Raw genomic sequence first — 22,199 nt, 5'->3', positions numbered from 1 at the left:
AAAATAAAGGAATGTATGAATCTATACAGACAAGTAAAAGAGAGGCACAAACTAGTCTCATTACCAAATAATCCATAGGGGTCATCAGAGGCCTCAATAATAATGATTGCCTCTGTTAATGCCCCTAGTTTGGCTCCTCCTGTTGTCTCATTCAGCAGTTGCACAAGAAAAGATTCTTCCAGCTCAGGGTAGATGTCATTAATGATATATATTGGCACGGCTTTACTTGTTTCCCCTTCTAGCAAGACCACATCCGATGAAGCTATACTATAATCTTCACCTATAAAGACAAAAAGGAAAAATGCTAAGACCTATTCCAGTATATGATAATAAACATCCCATACTCTAGGGAAATACTATGACATATCACATTCCATGGACATACTTTGAAAGACTTTTTTGAGGATAGAGACTACATTTATTCTAAACAAGATTTACCTCTCTTGCAAGAAAAAAATGGGCTTCATACAACAAAATAATGAAAAAGACATCCGGGTTGTTCAAGTTCATTTCTTCATTTTTAGAAAGATGTATACATATGTGTTCTATTTGCCATATGCACATATAGATGATACAGATATAGACACAGACATATACATATGGATATGGATATGCACATGAACACAGAGAGTCATTCATTACCGCAAGATGGCCCCTTATCTACAACAGTAAAAAAAAATGTGTAAGATACCTTAAAACAAAGAGCAAAACTAGATTTCTGATCTCACTGGGGAGATAAATTACAGTACTGCACAGAGACGGGCATGTCAGCGTCATCAATCTTATGGTTGGAAACTATGAAATTTTCTACAAATTTGGATTAAAAGCTGCTACTGCATACCACTCGGGGTGGCTTTGTCTCTGGTCAAAAAGTGAATGAGGAAAAGAGAGAGGTTTCCTATGGAATTTGGGTGCTGATTTTCTAGAACAGTGATCAACCCTCACCATCTGTCAATGTGTAAAGCCCCCTACAGATAGGCACTCCTCTGAGCTACCCCTCTTCACCCCACCCCTTACACACACGTCATTTAAGGACTAGGTGAGCCTGGTTCATTGTCTTTTCAAGCAAGTATCACATCCAGATGATTTATTTCAAAAAATCAATCATGTTATCCCATCCGTTCACACTCACGTCCTTTGAGTGCACACTAGAAAGGTTCTGATTGAATAGCTCTTAGGCAAATCTCCCTCTAGATGCTATAACTGCACTACCAAAGACGGCTGTCTCCTAATGTTTGCATTTGGCAATGAAATCCTTTTGCTTATACATAAAATAGTTAATGCTAATCATTGCCTCTACCATGTTCTTCATAAATAAATAAATAAGCAAGATAAATGAGTTGAGAGACAAGACTGTTGCCAAGCACTGCAATCATATGGCTGCACATTTTATCCTGTATTCTTCAGTATTATTTACACATGAATCCCTTCCAAAAACCTTAAAAGTACACACAGAGAAAGCCTAACAATGCTTTCCTTGGTTTACTTTTCATTGGTCTGTGCATATTTGGGTCATCAAAGCTTTTAAATTCATATACAATTTGCCAACAGTTTTCACAAATTCTACAAAATCAATGTCATATATAATAAAAACTCTAGGTCTGTGCCTTGAAAACATTCAAGGGTATTATTGCTTTCTAGTTGATTTTTTTAACTACATCTTTGAGGGGCTTTGTTAATCAAGGATACAATTTCCCTCTAAAACACTTCACTGCTCCTTAGATGTCTTTTCTCACCGGCTATTGCAGTTATTGGCACAGCTTTAAACTTCACAGAAACATCTGCAAATGCTCCTCCTGTTCTAGTCACATTGATAATGGGTCCAACATGATTTTCTGCAACTCGAACGATTGGTGCTGAGAGCTGAAGAATTCCAAACGCATCATCATTGGCAATGATAATTAGATGAGCAATAGTTTCTACCTTAGGCCCAAGGCATGGAGAGTTTGGAACTGAAAGACAGAAGAAAAGCTAATATATCAAAATTCTAAGAACTGGCCAAAAGTCATCAAGATGCCTCAGCCAGTATATAGAATGGATAAACAACAAGGTCCTACTGTATAACACAGGGAACTGTATTCAATATCCTGTGATAAACCATAATGGAAAAGAAGATGAAAAAGAATGTATATATATGTATAACTGAGTCACTTTGCTGTACAATTAACACAACACTGTAAATCACCTATACTTCAATAAAAAAATTTTTAAAAAAGCCTCAGCAAGATCCATCGGCCAAATGGGATAATCATTTTGTGTTTTCTACTATTTTTAGCAAAAACATATTTATCGTTTACTATGTACCAGCACTAATCTAGATGTTGGGGATACAAAAATAAACTAAATGGAAAGTCCCTACTCTCCTATAACTTCTAGGGAGATTTTTATTATAGCAAAGGAATAGTTACCCTACAAGAATTATTTTAATAACTATTGGAAACTTGTAAAAAGGCAAAAAAATGATTAGAGTATAATTAATCATCACTTTGCAAAATATGATAACAGAAAATGATGAAACCTACAGAATTATGCTCTTTTAATTAGTTACCAGCATGCCATAAATTTTTTTAAAGGCGCTACAGTTACAAAATTGAGTAGGTAAGTAATTTAGTTACTTGCCCTCAAAGAGGAGCTGAAAATCATCACACTCTAATTCAATTACTGCCTCTCTCCCTGCTTCACTGTCCTTCCTCATAAACCTGTCCCCCCTGCCCCATCTCAGTTAATAGTCATGCAACTACCTCTTCCAGAAAGCAGAGTCATGCTACCCCAACACTGCTATAATAGTGTGCTCACTTAGGCTTTTAAGGCTATACTTTAAGGCTATGCTTTTAAGCCTACTTTTAAGACTCTCTTCTTACTTGCCACTGATTTTAGAGAGAGCAAAACTTATTTTGAAGGCATTTAGGACCCTCCACAAACTCCCTGACTTACTTTCTAGATTCAATTCCAACTAGCACCCTTGTCAAAACAAGTAATGACACAATTTAATTTCAATGATACAGGCCCAGACTGCACTAAATTATATAGTTAAAAACACAAAACTATAAATCAATATAACAATTAAATTTAACTACATTGGAAAAAAATGGCAGTAACACAGAGTTGTAGAAGCAGATGACATTTTCTGAGTATGCCCTATTCAAAAGGCATTGTTCTAAGCACTTTTCTTGCATCCAGGAATTTAATTCCCATACCATCTCTGTGTGGTGGGTAACACTGTCCACATTTTACAGATGTGGAATCAAGGGCACAAAGATGTTGAGGAAGTAAGCGAAGGCATTAGAATAGTACCTGCTGGACACAATTAAGAGGCATCATGTAAGGGTTTGTCTAATCTCTTGCTCTCTATATGCAATTCCTCATCAAACCTTCAATTATCCACGACTGTTCATCCTGCCCTGCGCCAGTTCATCACCAGTCTTCTCACACTGCTCTCCTGAAGGTTGATGATTACACTCAGAGCAGAGCACAGAGACCCTATCAGGTCCTACACTGATTTTGCCTATTAAAATGGAGACAATATCACATAGATTTGCACTTAATTGTTCTTTTTCTTCATTTCTAATGACATTTACTGTTTTCTTTCTAATGCACTTAATTGTCCTTTAATTATTTCACATCATAGCTTATGCCTATTCTGAATCGCCCCAAGTATGCTGCATGGTTCCAAGAACATATCAAGCATAAATACATGTTGACTGTTTCTCCCATTCCACAGCACATTAATATTTTGCATACACCACTTTATTAATAATAATCGTTCACATTTATTGAATGCTTACCACGTGCCAGACACTGTATTCATTTTCACATATATTATGATATTTAAGCCCTATAATAATTCTGTATTGTAGATTAGGAAACTGGGGCTTTAAAAGTTTATGGGCAACAATTTATTACTATACACTTGAACCTAAGTTATCTGCACCAGCAACCATCGCTCCTAGCCACTGCTATATGCGATCCTCCCTCCCGGTTTTATTTCTAGCTCACTCAATAAACTGTGAGTTCCTTGAAAACAGGGCTATATTTTATAATTCTTACTTAATAAGACTAATTATTGGGGTTTTTTTCAATGTATTTGCTATTATAACTGATGCTAAATCTTGCTAAGAAAAAAAGGGATGGGTTATTGTGTGAGAATTTTAACCTTGACTGTAACCTGAAAATTTAATGCTAGCAGTTGTCCTAGAAAGTAAATTTCCTTCTACAACCCTGGACTACAATTACACTGTGGGCAAGAATGGTGCTCACTATACAGTATATCAGTAAGGTGAAGAAATTTACTTGTAAGAAACCTTAATCTATATGGCAGAACACAGTCAACATGCAGATCTTAAATTTTACTCTTTGGACTATTTAATTCCAATTTCCTTAAGAAGGTTTTATTATATTGTTAGATACGTATTTATTTACTGTATTACATTTATAAATATGTACAAATATTATCCTAAAACTGATATTAAATTAATATCACCATTCTTCCTTTCCTTGTTGTCTTGTTCCAGGAAATCTAGATTCTCCTCTTTATTTAAAACCCCCTTTCTAAAGTTATACGTCTTCGCAGAGAGATGTGACTAATGAACAAGCTATAGTGCAATAACTACCTTTAGCTTCCCAAGCTCAGGCCCTGCTCTCAACTAGTAGCCCCCCTCTCTCTACAAAGCTACTGAGCCACAACCCCAGGGGTAGAGGCTGCTGTGTTCCAATAGAAGCCGCTGCGCCAGATCCTCTGCCCAACACGGGTCACTCTGCATTCCTCATTCTTATCCCCAACCACTGCCTTCTTCTCAGCTCTCACGGTGACCCACAAAATTTCCAGGATTTCTTACTACTACATAGCCCTGTCCCCCCACTTCCCTCATGCAGTTGCCAGATCCTCACTCATGCTCCTCACTAATACAAAGAGACTCTGTTGTTTAAGGAATCTTCCAGAGTGGATCAAGGTGAAAGAGACTCAGGATCTTGCTACTAGGACTGTCCTTGGAATCCCCAGATTGATTCCAGAATGTTTTGGAAGCTACAATATCAAGTACAATAGTACTAGAGATCAGTTACACTGGATTACACAGACACTTCTAAAAATTTAGTCTGGGAATGTAACAGGCTTTTAAAACATGATTTCATGTTTTCAAGTGTCCCACTTCCATTTGCCTTATCGATAAACTTTTGTAAGAAGATGCTTTCAAAGTTAGAACTTATTATTTTTATAGAATTTTCTACTATACCAAATTCTTAACTTATTGTTTCAGGATTCTTACCTCTAATAATAATAACAACACACTAATGGTTACTTACTTGGGCGATTCTGTACTTTCTCTATTAAAGTAGAGTTGAGCAGTTCAATAAACAAAGACTCCGACCTTTCTGGTTCATCATCATCCAAAATTGAAATAGTTATTGTTGCCTCACTCTGATTGGCTCTGAAAAGAGCGAATCCAGAAGCTGGAATATAGTCTTTTCCTTGAGTTGCTCTGGCTAAATTAGGTGGAAAATAAGGCAGTTTTTCCATATCATCCACTGTTGCATATGTGACTTTGACTCTTCCCAGGAGGCCTTTTAACCTTATTATTGACAACGTGATGTTCTGGGTGGCTTCCTCCACTTTAATAGGTCTATTTTTCTCAGAAAAGATGAAGACCCCATAAGGATCATCACTAGCCAAAACTATTAATGTGGCATTAGTATGAACTCCCAAAGAGCCACTGGAGACACTGAGGATAGACACAGAGAATGCCTTATCCAATTCTGGATCTTCATCAGGCAGTATGTCCACTGTGATGTTGGCACTCTTCTGTCCAATCTCAAATGTGACGTTGCCAGAGGTGAAGGCCAGATCGCCATCAGGATCAGAGTCTACGCTCCAAAGCAAAGTCACTCGAGACAGAGTCCCATGACTTCTCATAATCTTTAAAATATTTAATATTAAAATGTATTAAAAGAGGAATTAAAACCATTGACTTAGAGGTCTGTAAATACAGAATGATAAAGGGACATTAATTTTTTACTTTATTTTATATAAGCTGTTCTCAAGAATATAAAATTCTTGAAGGCAATGTACTACCCATATTTGAAGACCTTCAGGGAGTCCCAATTAAAACGTGATTGTTGCATGAAACGACAGACTGACTGAACATTTTTAGCTTCTAACTAAACTATAGCTGTATCACTTCTGCAACTATAACATATATTAGTAATAAAGCAAATGTAATTAACAGTGTCTTATATTTAAGTATATTCATGAAGATGTTTACATTTCTTGCAAAGAAGGTATATACTTTATTGTAAGGAATAGCTGACTCATAATTTTTCTGAAAAGTTAGCCATAAAACTCATTTTTTAAAACAAATTATATTTAATTGTATGTTCAATATAATATAAAAAACAAAAATTCACCAAAAACGTACATAACCCAAGGTTATATAAAACACATTTAAAAAGCAAGAAATATTTTGTCAACAGTTATGTTAAAAAGAATAAAAAGCCTAAAAAAATCACTTCAAGTTAAGTCCCAACTAAAAGTAATTTTTACTTATACTTAAAATATGAATGCTGGCTCAAAATAAAGTTAGAGACAGGAATTTATAAAACTTGATGCTTTCCCTTAATCCTTTTTTTTTTCTTTCTTTAGTATTGGGTTGGCCAAAGAGTTCATTTGGTTTTTTCCGTAAGATGGCTCTAGTAGTGCTTAGTTGTCTTTAACTTCATTAGAAACAATTTTGTTAGATTGTATTGTGACGGCTATCATATCAGCGTGCATTAAAAAAAAGAAAACTTAACAAAATTGGTGAATTTTTGTGTAGCCATTTTAATATTAAAGATGGAAGAAAAAAGCAACATTTTCAGCATATAGCTGTATTATCTCAAGATAGGTAAAAACACAACTGAAATGCAAAAAAAGATTTGTGCAGTGTATGGAGAAGGTGCTGGGACTGATTGAACATGTCAAAAGTGGTTTGTGAAGTTTCATGTTGGAGATTTCTCGCTGGACGATACTCCACAGTTGGGTAGACCAGTTAAAATTGACAGTGATCAAATAAAAACATTACTTGAGAACAATCAACATTATACCACGTGGGAGATAGCCGACATACTCAAAATATCCAAATCAAGCACTGAAAATCATCTGCAGCAGCTTGGTTATGTTAACCGCTTTGATGTTTGGGTTCCACATAAGTTAAGAGAAAAAAACCTTCTTGACTGCATTTTCGCATGCGATTCTCTACTGAAATGTAATGAAAATGTTCCGTTTTTAAAACAAATTGTGATGAATGATGAAAAGTGGATACTGTACAATAATGTGGAATGGAAGAGATCGTGGGGCAAGTGAAATGAACCACCACCAACCACACCAAAGGCTGGTCTTCATCCAAAGAAGGTGATGTTGTGTATATGGTGGGATTGGAAGGGAGTCCTCTATTATGAGCTCCTTCCGGAAAACCAAATGATTAATTCCAACAAGTGCTGCTCCCAACCAGACCAACTGAAAGCAGCATTCGACGAAAAGCATCCAGAATTAGTCAACAGAGAACACAAAATCTTCCACTAGGATAACACAAGACCATATGTTTCTTTGATGACCAGGCAAAAACTGTTACAGCTTGGCTGGGAAGTTCTGATTCATCCGCCATATTCACCAGACACTGCACCTTCGGATTTCCATTTATTTCAGTCTTTACAAAATTCTCTTAATGGAAAAAATTTCAATTCCCTGGAAGACTGTAAAAGACACCTGGAATAGTTCTTTGCTCAAAAAGATAAAAAGTTTTGGGAAGATGGAATTATGACGTTGCCTGAAAAATGGCGGAAGGTAGTGGAACAGAAGGGTGAATACGTTGTTCAATAAAGTTCTTGGTGAAAATGAAAAATGTGTCTTTTATTTTTACTTTAAGACCGAAGGAACTTTTTGGCCAATCCAATAATTAGTTATCAGGATTTCTCTGGTGGCACAGTGGTTAAGAATCTGCCTGCCAATGCAGGGGACACGGGTTCAATCCCTGGTCCAGGAAGATCCCATGTGCCATGGAGCAACTAAGCCAATGAGCCACAACTACTGCACCTGCATGCCACAACTGAAGCCCATGTGCTCTAGGGCCCGCATGCTGCAGCTACTGAGCCTGCTTGCCTAGAGCCCATGCTCTGCAACAAGAGAAGCCACTGCAATGAGAAGCCCGCGCACCGCAATGAAAAGTAACCCCACTCAACTCCACATGTTGTGGAGCAACTAAGCTCATGAGCCACAACTACTGAGCCCGAGCACACAACTACTGAAGCCCACGCACCCTAGAGCCTGCGCATCGCAACTACCGAGCCCATGCGCCACAACTACTGAAGCCCACGCGCTCTAGGGCCCACATGCTGCAACTACTGAGCCCGCACGCCTAGAGCTCGTGCTCCACAACAAGAGAAGCCACCGCAATGAGAAGCCTGTGCACAGCAACGAAGACCCAAAGCAGCCAAAAAAATAATAATAATAAAATAAATTAGTTATTTCTTCTGAAGTTGTTTAATTTACTCCACAACAGTTTACTGAAGATCTGCCATGAGAATACAAAAAGGATATATTTTGAGTGATCCTTCATATCACTTGTATAAAATCTGAGAAAGCTGAGCAAGTTTCTAGCTCCTCTAAGTTATTTAACCATAGAATCCTACTTAATTCCTACTGGATGAATGCAGAGTAGACACACACAGACATACAGACATACACATACACACACACACACACACACACACACACACACACACACAGAGTTGTTATTATTGCTGTTCACAAATGTTTTGGATTTTCTTTCCTTCTGGGAGAGATACAAGCCAGGATTGCACTTCTCTACCTGGTTACATTAGTGTTCTCATGTGACTTGCACTTGCTTTCACCAAAGAAGTTAAGTGGAAATGCTGTGAATCACTTCCAGAAAGAAGCTGAAGAGCCAGTGTGCAGTTCCTCACATTCACATTTCCCCACTCCGTGGAGAGAGAAGCACCTGTTGAGATGTAGCCTCTACAATCCTCAGTCCTAAGTCACTGATGACAGCCCACCTCAGATGGACATAAACCATGAGTGAAAAATAAATCTTTGTTGTAGTAAGCCAATGAGATTTTGGAGATGTTTGTGACCAGAGCCTATGTGAATCAATATAAAAATCTATGTAGTACAGATCCACTGTATTCCTTAAAGAGTCAGGAATCCTCAGAGTCATGAGATGAATTTGTATGCAAAGTGAAATACAAAGACAAATGCCAAATCACTGTTTAATTAGCAGTTTGAATTGTCTGTGCCTCTAGACTCATTCCCCTCCACTTAAATAGAAAAAAATGAACATAAAGTACACCTTAATAATACAATAAAACAGTGTTAAAAGCAATGTCTAGGAATGGAGAAAAACGTACTCACCTTTAATATAACAGTGCTGTACCCATCTTCTGGTTCAGTTCCACTGACAAAGAGTGACTCAGGGCTAAATTCAAATACACCGTGAGCATGGTCAGAGGCTGCAATTGTCACTAGAATTTGGGAAGCCGCTCCTAGACTGGCTGCATGGATGAGTTCCAACAAACAGAAGAAAATGTTAATCAGTAATTTACAAACCAAAGGGAAAAGCAAGGAACAACTTTTTGAAAAGAGATGTACCATTCACTGAGCATGTTCTAATTTGCTTTAGAAAGAAAGGCACACACAAATGGCTGCCACACATATTCATGCTTTTATGACCTTCTTCTGTCTGGGCACTAACGTGATATACAAGTGCTGCATAAGCACTTGAAGATGAATAAGGAAAACTTGTTTTTCTTTTTCTTCTCTATGAAAGAGAACATTCTTTAACATGGAGCATGTAAGGAAAGTCTCCCATGACCTTTGTTAACCTCAGAAGAACGTGAACCAAAATGATTCTTACCCTTATGAAACAGTAGTTTCCCTAGGATCTTCATCAATCTGACTGCACAGATTCTTGGTTTCCAAATGTGCATTAATTCTAGGCATATTTTCATCATATTATGATATTATAGATCTACCTCTCCTGTTCTCATTCAGTCCTATAACTAAAAAGATGCCAAGATCTAAAGAAGTATTTAATTTTTTCCTAAGAAGTATGTTCAACATTTATGCTGTATTAATGGATTCGAATGACAAAATAAACAATGCCTAAATTAGGAGAGTAATTAAATACAGAAGTTACATGAGGCATTGATGGAAGTCAGGAATGAGAGGGGTGGGAACCTGAGTTCTGAAACTAAAATATAAAACCTGACATGGTGAAAAAGGAATGTTCTGAGGATTCCTCAACAGGAATCCTTTTGAGGGTTAGTAAGAGTGCTCCCTAAAGAAAACAAGTATTCTATGTATTCTCCCTTAATATGAAAAATATTTGAGGTAAAAAGCTGAATCATGTTTGTATACGAATATAATTCAAAAGGCATCCTCTTTTCAATATTCCCGCCCATTAACTGGCAAATTATTCTCCCCATTTGTTTTCTTCTTAATTTCTCTTTCCCATTTGTTCTGATTAAAAGTTACATATAAAGACCCATTTGTTTTCGTAAAGAAAATCAGTGTGATACATTCTACATGAAAGTATAAATGTTCTATTTATCTCTTTTTCAGGTACTCAAAGCGATGTAAAATCTTTTTCAATAATCACTTTTGTAAATGATACCAAGCAAAATTTCTGTTACAATTAGAATCAGGAAACTGCATTAGGTTCACACAGAGAGGAGGAGAGTCTGGGCTTTGGAGGCAGACAGGACCTGATTGTGATTTGATCACTTTCTAGCTGGCTGACAATAATACGGAACAAATAATACTTCATAAAGTTGTGCTGGTTAATGAGAGGAAATACATAAAGGACCTGCATGTAGTAGGTATCAATAAATGGTTAATTTTCTTGTCTCTAAAAAGAAAAGTTAAAATGTAGAATAGTAAAGGGCCTTGGAACAGCTGCTTACCACGTTTGTGAATAGCTGGAAGGAAGAATTCCATGTCCCCATCACCACTACCACTGCCATCAACCCTAAAGAGTTCAGTCACTTCACAAGGAGAAACACAGAGACACAACCCACGCAACACATGTTGACACAATGAGAAAATTGAGAGTTCTTAAAACATATCCAGCAAAGAGGAAAATACAGTAATATTAGACATGCATTCTTCAAAAAAAAACAGATTAGGTGGTAATAGTGTAACATTAGTCAAGCTACCAATATATAAAACTTTCATTCATAGCTTCAGGAAATATTCCATGTAGGCTGTAATTGGCATGTCCCATTTCTGCCAATTTAACTAGTTTTATTTTTAAATTTTCACTTTACAACAGTGTAAATTGATTTTAACATTTTAAATATTTTTTAAACATCTGTGTGCACGTATCAGCTTACACTTAGTCCTACATACCTTTGACAGTCACCTTACCGCTTACAACCACCAATTCAAAATTAGGGAAAGGCATCTAACATTTCCCTTCAACCACACACTTAAATTCCCACCATATGTACCATTCTCAGGCTTGACCACCCTTTTGCCACTGACATTTCTCAAAGAACCCTAAACAAGCAGCCTAAAAACCTCAGCTTCAGCCCTGGCTGTGAGAGACACCATTTGTAAAACCTTCAGTAAGTCACTAAACCTCTTGGTACCTCACTTTTCTCACCTATGAAAGGTGTCTGCTGCCTTTTACAGAACTACTGTACAGACCAAATAAATAATAGTGTAGAAAATGAAGTATCCTGGCAATATACAAAGACTATAATAAAGAGAAAGTGATTCTAACTTTACTTCCACTACACTCACAAGCCAACCATTATTTTGCCAAATATTTGCAAACAAAGAAGACAGGAAGGGCAGCGATGGCAGCAGTGGAAAAGGAGTAAGAGTAGCAAGACCACATCCACACCTATGTGCTTCTACCAGTATCCTTGATTGACATGCCAGTCTAAGATCTGCCCTGCTCTTCTGTGCTTCCCCTCCAAAGGACTGGGATATATATGAGAATTTATGGCACCCAAAACCTGAAATGATCTTAAAGACATTAGAGGCAAAACGGATTTCAGGGACTATCCAGTGCATGGCTTGGCTTCCATATTAACCACAAGTTGTGAGGAAGAGGGGTGAAATTTAACACCAAGGTACCCTGGCTAGCATAAAACATCTACTCAGGTGGCTATCATATGTAGAATTAGTCTTATAGGCAAAACAGTGAGGAATAAGGGTTTCTCCTTTGATCCTCAAAAGAATTTAGCTCTACAAGCTATTTCACCTCTTAGGCACTCCCAGCTACGACTCGAGGAATGGAGGCCAGCGTCTAGATTCCTCTGCCTCCAATGCGCACTCAAAGGGGGCGGGGAGGATCAGATTCTCTGCCAGTATTGCCCACTTAAGGAGCAAGATTGGTTTTCAAATGAGTACTCATGCCCAATTAATACATAACGATGCATATTCTAGAGATACAGGAGGAAGTTTCTATATAAAATCACAAGTATCACTATGATCACAAATATCATTTCTGAAGAATATTTGATGCTCCTTATTAATCAATATTAGGTAATGCTCACTAACAGTTTCTCTATTACACAAGTATTTTTAGCTATAAGTAATACAAAGAACAACTCTTCAAATACTTTATAGTGACCTCTGATTAATGAAGTCGTTTCATGAAAATAATGACTTGGAAATGAAAGGACTTGTCTCTAGAAGACAAGCAAAGCTGGTATTGTTACATGACACCAGCCCAGCAGGTTGTCCAGCATACTTTCACTGTTTTATGTAGTCAACCAAGCTGTGGCGCTGTTTAATCATTTCCCTGGCTTGTCCTCCTTTGCTGCCACCTGGGCTTTGGGAAAACAAGGAAGGGAAACATGGGAAAATTTTGTCATACTTACCCCAAAGTCTCACTGCATACTAAAAGACAATCTTAGTATTTCTGTCTTACCCAATTTCTCCCTTTGGATGGCTTACCCAGTACTATGACTTTCTTCATCAAAACATAAAAATAATAATAAGCTAATAATACCAGTTTTGTAATGGAAGAGACTGACCTGATGAATACCATACCAACTCCCAAATTCTTACATTTATAAAGGTAATATGGTACACATCTCATGTATACTGTAACACCCCCAGTAGCACCTGATAATCAAACACAGTGATACTTCTGCAAAGAAACATATGTAGTTAATCTAAGTGGGATAAATAAAGATTATAAGTAGCCTGTCTTCAATACAGATGAGTTTTGCCACAAAATGGATTTTTGACTCCAAAAATCTGTGATAATCAGAGTTTTCGGCATTACAGAATTGAGAGTAAGGTATTGTTAACCTGTTTTATTGATAATCACCTCATAATGGATTATCTAAAGAGATTAACTTTGACCTGTTCTACAGCTAGAGGTAGCTCTAAAGAAGCTACTGTGAAAACTGAAATAAGGAAGAAGGTAAAGAGGTGATTTTAGGGGCACCTACTCTGAATGATAGCTATAATTTGGTGATTCAGTATAATTAAATTATTTCATTGTAAAAGCACATCTACTTTAGGAAAAGACCAATGGGTAATGAAAGGGGGAAAACCAGCACAATAGGTTAATTCAAAAGAACCTGTTTCCTTAATAGAATCTACTACCACTATGGTGAGTGTACAAATAAATATTTGACATTTTTGAGTCTTACCTCCTCCCTCCAAGTTTAACAACTCAACTTTAAAGGATTTTTCCAATTCAGGAATAGAATTATCAGTGATGTTAACAGAAATGTACTTAAATCTTTCTCCTGGTTGAAATTCTAAGGTACCAGCAACACTCTGAAATATAAATAAAAGATTTATCCATTAGATTATAATTATTCTGTATGTGAATGTGTAAAATGAGAATGTTCACTATATCCCAAATTGTTATAAATACTGAAACAGATGAAGTAAAATATAAAATTGAAAACATTTAAGTGGATATGAATAGTGTTCAATATAAATTCTAAACAAATATCCTCAAACTAAATAAAGCAGATGGATTTTGATCTCTCTTATTTTCCTATTCATCAAAAAAAATTTTTAAGGCAAATGAGAAATCTGAATAGGTGACATCCACAAATTCCTAAAGAATTAAGTCAATGAGATGCATGGAATTCTTTTGATTAAGTATATTGAGAACTATTCGGTTTATGTCATTGAGTAATTTAAATACTCACTGCATAATAATAATGGTATTTTCATTCCAAAAATTTCCCCTAGCAATAATAAATATCAATCCACTGGGCATTAATCTTTCCTTGATTATATCACAATTGCAATTCGCACTACAGATCTCCCATCAGAAAAGTTCATAGCTACTAGAAAAGTAGTTATTTAAAGTCTTAAGGCCCTTTTTCTCCCACTATCTAATATAAGCATTTTCCCCTCAAGTCACGACAATAAATTTTAAAGATGTTTAAATTTTTTCTAGGGTTAGCTTTTGTGGACAACTATATTTCATCCTGCGAAGCAATTAATGATCCTAAAGCTAAACTGAGGAACCCAAGTACCAATGCACTTAATCACTCACTTACTAATTATTTTCAATATTTTCAAACACACAGCATGTGCGTTGCACCATTTTAGATGCTTGGGATTCAAAAACAGCCAAATCATATCTGTATCTCCACGCAAACATTCCCTAAGGAGTATTAAGCATAGGATAGAAAACAACTGCTATAAAAGACATATAGCAGCTCAAGAAAAGAAAGTAATTAACCTTGCCTAGAGTGCAGTCATCAAAGGAGTAATTCTACAGATCTTAACAGCAGAAATAACATTTGACTGTCTTAGGAAACCATATTATTTGACCTTAGCAATATCTTACACAATTGGCCACTCCCTCTCTCTCTGGTATTCTGTGATACCACATTTCCTATTTTTCCTACCTTTTTAGCTCATCTTTGTGTTCTTTGCCAATTTTAACATTCTCCTAGGACCTGGAAAAACTATTTTTCATCAGATTCCCTCTAGACCCTATCTCTAGAAAAGGCTACCATATTCTAGGCTTTTAATGTCATGTATATGTTCCCAACTTCCAAATTTCTACAGGCATAACTTATTTCATTGCACTTCGCCTTATTGCACCTTGCAGATATTGTATTTTTTACAAGTTAAAGGTTTTAGCGACCCTGCGTAGAGCAAGTTTATTGGTTCCATGTTTTCCAATAGCATTCCCTTACTTCTTGTCTCTGTGTCACATTTTGGTAATTCTCACAATACTTCAAACTTTTTCATTATCGTTATATTTGTAAACGGTGATCTGTGATCAGTGATCTTTGATGTTACTATTGTAATTGTTTTGGGGCACAGGGAACTACACCCATATAAGACAGCTAATTTAATAATTGTGTGTGCTCTGACTGCTCCACTGACTAGCCATTCCCCCATCTCTCTCCCTCTTCTGGGGCCTCCTATTCCCTTAGATACAACAATATTGAAATTAGGCTGATCAGTAAGCCTACAATGACCTCTAAGTGTTCAAGTGAAAGGAAGAGTCACATGTCTCTCACTTTAAATCAAAAGCTAGAAATAATTATTAAGCTTAGTGAGAAAGGCATGTCAAAAGCCAAGACAGGCCAAAACCTACACCTCTTGAGCCAGTTAGCTAAGTTTTAAATGCAATGGAAAAGTTCTTGAAGGAAATTAAAAGTGCTACTCCAGTGAACTCATGAATGATAAGAAAACAAAACAGCCTTATTGATGATATGGAGAAAGTTTTAGTAGTTATATAGAAAATCAAACCAGCCACAACATTCCCTTAAGCCAAAGCCTAATCCACAGCAAGGCCCTAACTCTCTTCAGTTCCATAAAGGCTGAGAAAGGTAAGGAAGCTGCAGAAGAAAAGTTTGAAGCTAGGAGAGGTTAGTTCATAAGGTTGATGGGAAGATGCCATCTCTATAACACAGAAGTACAAGGTGAAACAGCAAGTGCTGATGTAGAAGCTTCAGCAAGTTATCCAGGAGATCTAACTAAGATAATGAATGAAGGTGGCTGCACTAAACAAGAGATTTTCAATGCAGTTAAAACAGTGTTATACTGGAAGAAAACGCCATCTAGGACTTTCATAACTAGACAGGAGAATTCAATGGCAGGATTCAAAGCCTCAAAAGACAGGCTAACTTTCTTATCAGGGGCTAATGCAGCTGGTGACTTTACGTTGAAGCCAATGCTCATTTACCATTCCGAAAATCCTAGGGCCCTTAAGAATTATGCTAAATCTACTATACCTGTGCTCTGTAAGTGGAACAACAAAGCCTAGATGACAGCACATCTGTTGACAACATGGTTTACTAAATATTTAAGCCTACTGTAGAGACCTACTTCTCAGAAAAAAATATTCCTTTCAAAATATTACTGCTCATTGACAATGCACCTGGTCACAAGAGCTCTAATGGAGGTGTACAATGAGATTCATGTTGTTTTCATACCTGCTAACACAACATCCATTCTGCAACCCATGGCCTGAAAATTCTCAGAAACATCTCCAAGGGTATTAGCTTTCTGATAGTCATGAAGGATACATACATAGATTTTTTTTTGTTTTAGTTATTAAAGAAAATGATAATCCAACTGGAGATTGGGGATGGCCATATATGACAAACCCACAGCTAACAACATATTCAATGGTGAAAAGCTGAAAGCATTTCTTCTAAGATCAGGAACAAGACAAGGATACCCACTCTCGCCACTTTAATTCAACATAGTGTTGGAAGTCCTAGACGCAGCAGTCAGACAAGAAAAAAAATAAAAGGAATCCAAATTGGAAAGGAAAAAGTAAAACTGTCACTGTTTGCAGACAGCATGATACTATACATAGAAAATCCTAAAGAGACCACCAGAAAACTACTAGAGCTCATCAATGAATCTGGTAAAGTTGCAGGATACAAAATTAATATACAGAAATCTGTTGCATTTCTATACACTAACAACAAAGTATCAGAGAAATTAAGGAAACAGTCACATTTACAATCGCGTCAAAAAGAATAAAATACCTAGGACTAAACCTACCTAAGGAAGTAAAAGACTTGTACTCTGAAAACTATACGATGATGATGAAAGAAACTGAAGATGACACAAATAGATGGAAAGATATACCGTGTTCTTAAATTGGAAGAATCAGTATTGCTGAAATGACCATACTACCCAAGGCAATCTACAGATTCAATGCAATCCCTATCAAAATATTAATGTCATTTTTTTAAAGTTTTTTTGATGTGGACCACTTTTTTAGAGTCTTTATTGAATTTGTTACAATATTGCTTCTGTTTTATGTTTTGGTTTTTTGGCCACGAGGCATGTGGGATCTTAGCTCCCCAACCAGGGATCAACCTGCACCCCTTGCATTGGAAGGTGAAGTTTTAACCACTGGACTGCCAGGGAAGTCCCTTAATGTCATTTTTCACAGAACTAGAACAAATAATTTTAAAATTTGTATGAAACACAAAAGACTCTGAATAGCCAAAACAATCTTGAGGACAGAGCTGGAGCAATCAAACTCCCTGACTTCATACTACACTACAAAGCTACAGTAATCAAAACAGTATGGTACTGGCACAAAAACAGACACACAGACCAATGGAAGCAAAAGTAAACAAATGGGACCTAATTAAACTTCAAAGCTTTTGCACAGCAAAGGAAACCATCGACAGAATGTAAAGACAACCTACTGAATGGGAGAAAATATTGGCAAATGATATGACCAACAAGGGATTAATATCCAACATATATAAACAGTTCATACAACTCAACATAAAAAAAAAACCCAAATAAAAAATGGGCAGAAGAACTGAATAGACATTTCTCCAAAGAGCAAATGTAGATGGACAACAGGCACATGAAAAGATGCTCAACATAGCTAATCATCAGGGAAATGCAAATCAAAACCACAATGAGATATCATCTCACACCTGTCAGAATGGCTATCATCAAAAAGAGCACAAATAACAAATGTTGGCAAGGATGTGGAGAAAAGGGAATCCTCATACACTGTTGGTGGGAATGTAAATTGGTGCAGCCACAGTGGAAAGCAGTATGGAGGTTTCTCTAAAAACTAAAAATATAACGACCATATGACCCAGCAATTCCATTCTTGAGTATATATATCCAAAAAAACCCAAAACACTAATTTGAAAAGAAACACGCAACCCAATGTTCATAGCAGCATTATTTACAATTGCCAAGATATGAAAGCAACCTAAGTGTCCATCAACAGATGAATGGATAAAGAAGATATGGATATATATATACACAATGGAATATTACTCAGCCATTAAAAGGATGAAATTTTGCCATCTGTAGCAACATGGATGGACTTACAGGGCATTATGCTAAGTGAAATAAGTCAGACAGAGAAGGACAAACACTGTATGATATTACCTATGTGTGGAATCTAAACAATACAACAAACTAGTGAATATAAGAAAAAGAAAGCAGACTCAAAGATATAGAGAACAAAGTATGGTTACCAGTGGGGTAGCGAGGCAATGTAGGGCTGAGGGAGTGGGAGGTACTATGGGGTGTAAGATAGGCTCAAGGATGTACTGTATAACATGTAGAATATAGCCAATATTTTATAATAACTGTAAATGGAACATAACCTTTAAAAATTGTATAAATTTTTTTAAAATTTTTTTAATGAATAAAGGACCTGAATAGACATTTCTCAAAAGGAGATGTACAAATGGGCTACAGCTATATGAAAAGGTGCAAATCATCACTAATCATCATGGAAATGCAAATCAAAAGCACAATGAGATATCACCTCACACCTGTTAGAATGGATACTGTTAAAAAGACAAGAGATGACAAGTATTGGAAAGGATGTGGAGAAAAAGAAATGCTTGTACACTGTTGGTAGGAATGCAAATTCATATAGCAATTATAGAAAACGGCATGCAGGGTCCACAAAAACTTAAAAATAGAACCGTCATATGATCTAGTAATTCCACTCCTGGATATATATCCAAAGGAAATGAATTCACTATGTTGAAGAGATATCTGCATTCCCATGTTCACTGAAGCATTATTCACAGTAGCCAAGATATGAAAACAACCTAAATGTCTTTCAGCAGATGAATGAAGAAAATTAGATAGTAGATAGATAGAACAGAATATTATTCAGCCTTAAAAAAAAAAAAAAAAAGGAAATCCTGTCATATGCCACAACAGGGATGAACCTGAAGAACACCATGCTAAGTAAAATAAGCCAGACACAGAAAGACAAATACTTCATGATCTCACTAATACGTGGAACCTAAAACAGTCAAACTCATAGAAGCAGAAACTAGACTAGAAGGGTGCTTGCCAGGAGCTGGAAGAAGGGGAAAATAAGGAGAAGTTATCAAAGGATGCAAAGTTTCAGTTATGCAAGGTGAGTAAGTTCTGGAGCAATACTATATTGTACACTTGAAATCTGCTAAGAGAGTAGGTCTTAAGCATCTTGAAAGAAAGAGAGGAAGGAAGGAAGGAAAGAAAGAAGGAAGGGAGGGAAAGAAAATTATATCTATGTGAGGTGATGAATATGTTAATTAGCTTACTGTGGTAATCATTTCACAATGTATATGTGTATCAAAATATCAAGTTGTAAATCTTAAATATATATAATTTTTATTTGTCAATTATACCTCAATAAAGCTAAAAAAAACTTTAAAAAGACCATCAATATAAGGACTAAAGTACTTCTTTAACAGAACACAGAGAAGACAATACTGAGCCAAGCTGAGATGCCCTATGAAGTATACTACATACCAAACTAAAGACAAAATAAATGTCAGGGCAAGAGAAATATAACTTGCCCAATAAATGCGTTTGAGAAAGAAGAAATCATCTTCTTGCAGTTAGCAAAGAAAACTCTGCTAACTGCAATACAGCCAAAATTAATTGAATGCAATTAGCCAAGTTTTCTGGGGTTTGGGAGAAAAAGTGTGTACAAATTACTTAAGACTACACCCTTGTACAGGTCTTATTAGGAATAAGAGGAAAATCAAGAAAACTAATATTAAATTTAAAGAAAAAGATTCTTTGGGAAAACAAATGTTGAAGGATATAAAATACTTCCTGAGAAGTATAGCTGAGAAGAAATTATGAGCATTCACTTAATATGAGTATTGGTGATAATAAGACTAGGCAACAGTTATTGAGGGTTACTATATATGTTCCACGTACTATACGTGACACTTAAAATGCTGCCATCAATCCTCAGAGTGGCCCGGCCCAGCAGATATTATCTCTCCCTTACAAATAAGGAAACTGAGGTCAGGAAAGACTGAGTCTCCCAAGGCCACATATTTAGAAGGTCAATTTAAACCCAGTTCTGCCCAGTTTCAAATTCCAGGTTTCTTTGTTTTGTTTTGTTTTTTTGCCAGTACCACACTGGTTCTCATTTGGAGAAAAAAAAAATTAAAATTGAAATGACATAGACATATAATATTTTTACAATTTTGGTGTTGTTCAATGGACACAGACAAGAGGATTTAAAATGTGTAAGAAACATAATTTTAAATATATATGATTAAAACCTATAACTTAAAATAAATAATACAAATGAAGCCTATGACAAATATAAGGTACAAGAGAAATCAATATGACAGCTATTTAAGTGTCAGGCTTCAGTGGACTGAAATACTTTAATTCACAGAAATTTAAAGGCTGAAAAGCCATCAATGCTTCTTTTCCTTGTTTAGTAAGTTCCAGGTACAGTGCCAAGTCCCTTCCAATCCCCCAAGAGGACCGTGTCTGTTTTAAGAGTATAAATACTGCTTCAAAAGGATTAAGTGATTTACCTGGTAGTCCTCAGGACTAAATGCTGTCAGTGATACTGTTCTATATTCCGCCATAACCCTCCCCAGGAGCCCTTGAGCACGGACGACCAGCAACCTAACTTCTCCATCTTCCTCTTGCACGGTGATGTGTGGAGCACTGCTTGCGGGCAGGGTCATTGTGTCCTCAGGCTGGGGAGGCAGCCCAGTGGAGAACTGTAGCAAGCCTGGCAGATACAAAGAGAAGCAGGGCATTCTTGCCCCAATTATCTGTGGAAGAATCTCTTATTCACTTGAAACAATCTTACACAATTATTTTGATCACCAGGATAAAATTCAGAGGGCTCTCATTTAGAAAAGACTTGAGTGAAGATTTGACTAACATGCTCTTGACAGAATATGTTAGTAAGTTTTCAGGATGTTAAAAATTAAAATGCTAATTTTCCTTGTCTCCACCCAAAGAAAGCTTTTTTTAATGGAAGCATCAATAAAAAGAATAGTGATGGAGTTTTAAAATATTATTATCAAACATTTACTCATATTTGACTCTCTAGAATTCATCCTTAAATTTATAGCAGAACAAAATTAATGGCACCCTAAAGAATTTGCAACACACTTTTTTGAAAATTTAAGTATGAAAATCAGAGTTGAAGAACTTCCCAGGTTTCCTTCACAGATCTTTTATTGGATGGTCTTGCTTTATTCCTACAAAAGAACTATTACTTTTCAATGCAGAAAACAGTCTCAACTTATTATGACAGACATCTATGACAGTTTCCCAATTAAGAAAATTATCACTTTTCAGCATAAGACAAAAAGAAACTAATATAAACAGACAGTGATAACGCTACTTCTTGAAGTCAAATAAAATATAAATTACAAAGTATTTCAATTAGGTGTTAACATATCACAGTAGGACAATTTTCAAAATTAAAAAAAAATTTGATTACCATGAATTAAAATACTTTTTTCATTTAAAATAATCCTGCATTTAAAAATACTTTTCAAAATATATTATTAAACTTTAGAAATCGATCCTTATATTTTTTTCACAAGCACTGTCCCTCAAAATGGCAGCTTAGAAGTTCCAAGAGCCCGGAAGTTAGAGCATCCAAAGGAGTTCTACTTCAATCATTTGCAGAAGTCCCTTAAACCCTTAGCGAGATCAAGTACACCCAGAGAAGAGGGGATTATTCTTGCAAAAGGGCTTGGTTACCATATGGATGATCACTAGCTTTGATGGTGATATCTGTTGTTTCCTTTTCAGGGTCTATGCTTGCACCACTGGTAGGAGTTGAACCTAGTTTCCCATCTCCAGGAACCGCAGAAACCAATGTCACACGGAAATACTCATTAAGCTCCGGAATATCATCATCAAGGACATAAATATTCAGGACCTATAAATATAAAAATCCAAAGGCATTAAGCAATGAGGCATGCAGAAA

The 22,199-nt window shown here is 36.3% G+C and overlaps 1 protein-coding gene across 1 annotated transcript in view; it reads right to left on the bottom strand.

Moving 5' to 3' along the window:
• ADGRV1 (adhesion G protein-coupled receptor V1) overlaps window positions 1–22,199 on the bottom strand; it is a 542,977-nt gene that overhangs the window by 448,639 nt on the left and 72,139 nt on the right. Inside the window, exons 24-31 of the mRNA XM_068534844.1 lie at window positions 21,971–22,151; window positions 20,779–20,981; window positions 13,660–13,789; window positions 10,948–11,028; window positions 9,398–9,537; window positions 5,302–5,911; window positions 1,737–1,952; window positions 65–280 (exon numbers count right to left, since the gene is read on the bottom strand). Of these exons, the coding sequence (XP_068390945.1) occupies window positions 65–280; window positions 1,737–1,952; window positions 5,302–5,911; window positions 9,398–9,537; window positions 10,948–11,028; window positions 13,660–13,789; window positions 20,779–20,981; window positions 21,971–22,151 (1,777 nt within the window). The remainder of the gene's footprint in view (window positions 1–64; window positions 281–1,736; window positions 1,953–5,301; window positions 5,912–9,397; window positions 9,538–10,947; window positions 11,029–13,659; window positions 13,790–20,778; window positions 20,982–21,970; window positions 22,152–22,199) is intronic.

The sequence above is a fragment of the Eschrichtius robustus genome, chromosome 2 (assembly GCF_028021215.1).
Source record: "Eschrichtius robustus isolate mEscRob2 chromosome 2, mEscRob2.pri, whole genome shotgun sequence".
Taxonomy (NCBI): domain Eukaryota; kingdom Metazoa; phylum Chordata; class Mammalia; order Artiodactyla; family Eschrichtiidae; genus Eschrichtius; species Eschrichtius robustus.
Note: the sequence above shows the minus strand (reverse complement) of the source record. Positions and strands in the feature narration are given on the sequence as shown.